At 43.4% G+C, this 6,929-nt stretch overlaps 1 protein-coding gene across 1 annotated transcript in view; it reads left to right on the forward strand.

The window, feature by feature from the left end:
- Positions 1–842, forward strand: part of LOC108801038 (serine protease 33-like) — a 24,355-nt gene extending 23,513 nt beyond the window's left edge. The window contains exon 6 of the mRNA XM_018573002.1: positions 543–842. Coding sequence (XP_018428504.1) covers positions 543–842 — 300 coding nt within the window. The remainder of the gene's footprint in view (positions 1–542) is intronic.
- Positions 843–6,929: the final 6,087 nt, after the last annotated feature.

Raw genomic sequence — 6,929 nt, forward strand, 5'->3', positions numbered from 1 at the left:
CACCACCACCCCCACCCCCAGAGGGTTTTTCCTAGCTGTTTTTAAGCCAGTCACATGATGCCACAGGGTCTTCTACTCTGCCTCCTCACCGGTACTGGGCAGTTCTTACTGATACAGAGAAAGTTGCTTGCATGATGACGTGGTGCCATTTTCTGACACTGTACTGTGAGTGCAGGGCACCATAGTGGCTGCGCTCACAGGATCCCACATTGGAGGTTACTGGACGCCATTGACCTTGGACGATGGACCAACCTGGATCTCATAGGGACAGCACAGAAGAGTTGGTGAGTATTACAGCCAGACCTTTCATTTTAAAAATGGGAGGGGTATTCTTTTAAAAGGAATGTAAATGGGTTTGGACTTTAAGGCCAGTTTAATTTTTATAGCGGCACAGATTCTTTAATATTTTGGATGTACATCTTTAGGATTTTTAACCCTCTCGGAGGATGGTGTCTCACTGCCTCCAGCTCAGGTCCTGCTAAACTTTGCGCTGGTGCTGAGCAGTCGTACAAATGTGTGCTTTTTTTTTTCTATCCTTACAGGGAGACTCCGGGGGTCCTCTGGTCTGCTCCCAGGGCGGACAGTGGTTTTTAGCCGGGCTGGTGAGTTGGGGAGATGGTTGTGGAAAGGTGAACCGCCCCGGGGTGTACACCCGACTGACTTCCTTTCAGAACTGGATTAAGCAAAATGCTCCTGGGACAGAGAAGAACATGGTGGACGTTGTCTTCAATGTGACTGTGAACAGAGATGCCTACTTGAATTTGAGCAGCACAGCTACACCGATCTCTTCCAAAATGTGGCCAATCGTTTTATCAGCTGTTTTATATGTCTGGATGTTATGATGGCATGATTGGCCACATTTTGACCTCCAGGCCTGGGCCTCTGGAGAAGCTTATGGAAGCCTTTCCTGAGTGAAGCATTCTGCACAGCTAGTTTCTTGACTGTCGTGATAATTTTATGGCTTCAACACATTGACCCAGAGTAAGTAGGCAGATCTAAGCTTCTGAATTTACCAGGTAAAATGTAGAAGCTCTTGACCTCCATACTTGTTCTGCCTCAGAAGCTCAAAGCATTGAAGCCTTGGGGAAAAGCCTAACACTCGGGCTTCTTGGATTCTCAGACGTGGGTCAGCACGTTGCTTTGTGGGAGCGTCTGTCCTACCATTGTGGGAATACAACTGCTTTCTTAAACGTAATCATTTGGCTTGGGATCCCATACCCGTCTCTTTTATAATTTATATATAACTTAAGTATCTGCTGTGATTTTTATTCATTTTCTTTTCTTGTGTCCGAAGTGTCAATAAAATGTTTTTGGTTTTTCATGTCTTTTGTTGCATTCTTGACCCGTTGGTTTCTATGTGTCCTCAGTATGAAGAGGCACGTGTGTACAGCATAGTGTGTAAAGTAATTTCACTGGAGGGATGCTAAAGCCCATCTCCTAGCTCATTCCCCCCAACTGATCGTACAGCTTCTAGTACCCACCACAATCGTCTAAACACAAACCATATACTAGGGCCAGCTGAGGTGGAAGCAGATTTACTGAGACTTTTCCAGGATAAAATCCACCCAACTTAGAAGAAAATACAAACTCCTATGCGGTTATATACCTAGTGGGGGATCTCAGAGCCTAACCCCTTCTCTACTGAGCTAATAAAAATACTTGGGCCTTTAATTAACTGGACCAAATCTTTAAGACAGTAAGCTATCTTTCTTCCAAACTGTTGAGATTTGGGTTTAATTGGCATTTAAAGTAACATTTTTGTTTCCTTTTGAGATTTCTATCTATTTTTTGCTTCTAGTTTGTCTCGCCAATGTAAATTCCACCTATTGCACTCTAGTGGGCACATACATTGGGTTAGTAGCACAGCGCTATGTAGGTGTGGGTCAAGGAGTAGTAGCCGGAATACAATAGTGCCTTGGTTCTCAACTGTAACTGTGTAATGAGCGGTGTGCCTCAGGGTTCTGTGCTGGGTCCCATATTGTTCAACTTATTTATTAATGACATCGGGGAGGGTGTTAACAGCGATATTTCCGTGTTTGCGGATGACACCAAAATAGGGAGGGTAATAGACACGGACTTAGACATTATAACATTACAGGAGGACCTGGATAAAATAGGGGAGTGGGCATTAATGTGGCAGATGAGGTTTAATGTCGATAAATGCAAAGTAATGCACTTTGGAATTAAAAATAAACAAATGGGTTATACAATTATGGGTATGCCGCTGGGGAAGTCAGAAATGGAGAAGGATTTGGGGGTCATTGTAGACCACAAACTGAAAGGTAGTTTGCAGTGCCAGGCTGCTGTAAACAAAGCTAGCAGGGTCTTGTCCTGTATTAAAAAGGGGATGTATTGCAGGGACAAGTCTATAATTTTGCCACTTTATAGATCATTGGTTCGACCTCATCTGGAGTACGCGGTCCAGTTCTGGTCACCAGTACTAAGAAAAGATGTCCTTGAGTTGGAAAAAGTCCAGCGAAGGGCAACCAAACTAATTAGGGGTATGGAGGACCAGAGCTACGAGACGAGGCTACTAAATTTAAACATGTTCACATTAGAGGTGAGGAGATTAAGGGGGGATATGATTTCCATGTACAAAATGTTTAATGGTGGTAGCAACATTAGCGATAAACTGTTTAAAATTAACTCCGTTACAAAAACTAGAGGCCATAACCTAAAATTGGTGGAAAAAAAATTCCAGCACAAGGTGCGAAGGGGGTTCTTCACAGTAAGATCAGTTAGGGTCTGGAACTCACTGCCACAGGCGGTGATTTCAGCAAATAATGTGGAATTGTTCAAGAAACTTTTGGACGATTTCTTAAGGGACCGTAATATACAGGGGTACGGGTACTCCTAGAATGAGATCCTAATAGGTTGGACTTGATGGACTAATGTCTTTATTCAACCTCAAATACTATGTAACTATGTAACTATGTAACTGGTGTGTCGTGACCCGAAAGTGGGTCGCGACCATTGTGTTCAATGGTTCCCTGCTTACCTTCCACTTTTCTAGGTGAGAGGCTACCTTGCCTCCCCCTAGGGCAGCACTGTCAGTTCTCACACTAAGCAGCCATTCAAAATATGCTGCCCGGCGCCGAGTGTCGGCTTGTTGGTGGGGTGGGCTGGGGCTATGGCTTTGAGGGAGCTCCATCCATACATGCATTGCATACAACTCCCTCATGTGCCTTTTTATAGAGGTGCCTTGACCGGAGGAACATCACATTCTGGCTCCCAGCACCTCTACGAGGCATGCAAGAGAGCTGTACAAGCAATGCACATATGGATGGAGCTCCGTCACAGCACAGCAACCCACACTGGACCCCAGACTGAGGATCCACTCCAGTTCTCGTAAAGTAGAGAGACTGGGCGAAGTCCAGTGTGTGTGAGAATGTGCAGATGTGTGTGAGATTGTGTCTGTGGTTGTGTATGTATGTCAGTGTTTTTGAGGGTCCGTTCACACTAGTACACTGCGTTAATCGCACAGTCCCATGCAATTGAACCTACCGTACGTTCTGGTATGGGAGGTGTGTTGGGTTGCCATTCATTTAAATGGTACCCCAAAACACAACTGCCACACACAGCTTGTACGCCCGCACTGGAATGCGCGGTCCCCGAATTCCGTGCATTCCATTGCAGTGTGAATTGGGTCGTGACTTAATGACCAAGGACAAATGTGGGTCCTGAGGTTACACAGGTTGAGAACCACTGGCGTAGTGCATACTGAACACACAACACCTTATCATAATACATGACAAATAGATCTTGTCGTTGCCAGTGGAGAGGGTTGTGCAAATCAGAGCATTTGTAGGACAGCAGACATTGGTGTACAGTGTTCAGACTTTTTTGAGGCAACCAGAAGAGAGAAGATCCCAAGGAATTGGCTCCCAATCTGGTCAACAGAGATAAACATGGACCAAGACGGTGAATAAAACATATTTTGATGTGTAATGAAGGAGGACTTGGATTTTAAGTCTGCAGGCTTTATAATGGCTTGCAGAGGAGACTACTTTGCTGAGAGTTAATACCTTAGAGACAGACTATAAAACAGCTTTTACTTGGTATACATAATATAATAAAGTACATTCCCAGAACAGTTAACTAGGAACCATTATACACCTGCTTATTCTCAATGATCTTATCAACCAATCACGTGGGAGCCGCATAGTGCATACAATCACTCAGATACAGATCAGGAGAAGATAATGTTCACATCACACTCCAGAATGGGGGAGTAATGTGATCTCGGCGGAGTGTTTGTTGATGATCATACATGTAAGAAACTGAAATTTGGACGAATATCGTCATATTCGGACATTCGGATGCATCTGAATTTCAGAATGTAAGAAATAACGAATCTGAATGTATCCGAATGCCTCAGAGGCATTTAAATCGTTTACTACTCCAGCTAAGCGTTAGGCTTGTGTGTGTCCAGCTGGACATTTTTTCATTTGTATCCAACATAATAAATTATTGGTGGTCAATAGGGACACTCCTAATTTAGATATACAGGTGAAACTGGAATAATTAGAATATCGTGCAAAGTTCATTTATTTCACTAATGCAACTTAAAAGGTGAATCTAATATATGAGAGAGACTCATTACATGCAAAGCAAGATAGTTCAAGCCGTGATTTGTCATCATTGTGATGATTATGGCTTACAGCTCATGAAAACCCCAAGAACCCCAAATCCACAACCTCAAAAAAGTAGATTATTACATGCAATCAATAAAACAAGGATTGTACATAGAACAATATCGGACCTCTGAAAAGTACAAGCATGCATATGTACTCAGTACTTGGTTTGGGCCCCTTTTGCAGCACTTACTGCCATTACTTTTGCACGATATTCTAATTATTCGAGTTTCACCTGTATGTAAGGGAAATATACAGTACATGAGATACCAGGACCAGTACTGAGCACTGAACGGAACAGCTGTATGTATAGTTTACACCATGTATTGTACACAGCATTGTATCTGGAAGGCAGTGTGTCATTCTGCTTCAGATGAAAGACTGGTGGATAAATCCATAAAATAGATAATGAACGTGTTCCTAAGTGGTGTCATTTTTCAGAGGACGTGTAACGGCCTATGTTTATCTCTTAAACTTACCAGGATCCATTGAAATAAGTTTTGCTTCTTCACACAGAAAGCCTCGAGTCTCTATCCATCCGGAGAAGAGAAACAGCCTCCAGTGTCCATCCATCTGGAGAAGAAACACAGAAAGCCTCCAGTGTCCATCCATCTGGAGAAGCAATACAGAAAGCCTCCAGTGTCCATCCATCTGGAGAAGAAACACAGAACACCTCCAGTGTCCATCCATCTGGAGAAGAAACACAGAAAGCCTCCAGTATCCATCCGGAGAAAAAACACAGAAAGCCTCCAGTGTCCATCCATCTGGAGAAGAAACACAGAAAGCCTCCAGTATCCATCCGGAGAAGAAACACAGAAAGCCTCCAGTGTCCATCCATCTGGAGAAGGAATACAGAAAGCCTCCAGTGTCCATCCATCCAGACAAGAAATATAAAAAGCTTTTGGTCTCTATCCATTAAGAGAAGAAACACCGAAAGCCTTCTGTCTCTATCCATCCAAAGGAAATACAGAAAGGCTCCAGTATCCATCCATCTGGAGAAGAAACACAAACAGCCTCCAGTCTTCACCCATCCAGAGAGGAAGCACAGCCTCCAGTCCCCATCCAACCATAGAGGAAACACAGGAATCCTCCAGTATCCACCATCTGGAGAAGAAACACAGGAAGCCCTCAGTCCTAATCCAACCAGAGAGGAAACACAGGAAGCCTCCAGTCTCCATCTATCTGGAGAAGAAACACAGAAAGTCTCCAGTCTCCATCCAACCAGAGAAGAAACACAGAAAGCCTCCAGTCCCCATCCAACCAGAGAAGAAACACAGAAATCCTCCAGTGTCCATCCAACCAGAGAAGAAACACGGAACACCTCCAGTGTCCATCCATCTGGAGAAGAAACACAGAAAGGCTCCAGTATCCATCCATCTGGAGAAGAAACACAGAAAGCCTCCAGTGACCATCTATCCAGAGAAGAAGCACAGTCTCCAGTCTCCATCCATCCAGAGAGGAATCACAGCCTCCAGTGCCCATCCAACCATAGAGGAAACACAGGAATCCTCCAGTCTCCATCCATCTGGAGAAGAAACACAGGAAGCATTCAGTCCGCATCCAACCAGAGAGGAAACACAGGAAGCCTCCAGTCTCCATCTATCTGGAGAAGAAACACTGCTAAGTGTATACATTCCATGATAGAGGAGCACTATTTGCATCCAGGTAACTCAGTCTAGCTGTACACAGATCACCTTCCTGACTCTCACACAGGTTTGTCTATTGAATATCTGCTATCTCTAGTGCATGATTCCCACATAGATCTACGATCTGTAGAAGTCCTTCCTTTGCTTACCCCATACACACAAAAAAACATCTGTTATACTCGTAATAGATTTTCCATATAAAAGCTCTTCCCATAATTAGGAAAGGTTGCATCTATCCAGAAGATTGCTTGTTTGCAAAACACACATGTAATTGTGTCAGAAGTATTGACATTGTGCTTCCAGGTACAGGAGATGCAGAAGCTTATCATGTGCATTTACGGTTATGTTACTATTCTTTGGTTCTCTTTTCAATTAAAACAAACATTTTAAAAGATGGATGAAAATATTCAAATTGTCACCTGAAAAGGTAATTTTTTTTTGTTGGAGTTCCTCTATGAAAGATCATCGTTTACATTGTATCTCTGGATAAACATTTGACTAGAAATTGTCCATTTCTAAGACCATTGGCACATGTGAGGACAGACTCTCTCATGACTTTTCTGAACATCTTGCTGACTTTTTCAAGATCCCTCTTCTGCAGAATCTCCTGGTGTTGACTAGTATATAAAAAATATTAAATGGTCAGCTC

The sequence above is a fragment of the Nanorana parkeri genome, unplaced genomic scaffold, assembly GCF_000935625.1.
Source record: "Nanorana parkeri isolate BGI_ZX_2015 unplaced genomic scaffold, ASM93562v1 scaffold2202, whole genome shotgun sequence".
Taxonomy (NCBI): Eukaryota; Metazoa; Chordata; class Amphibia; order Anura; family Dicroglossidae; genus Nanorana; species Nanorana parkeri.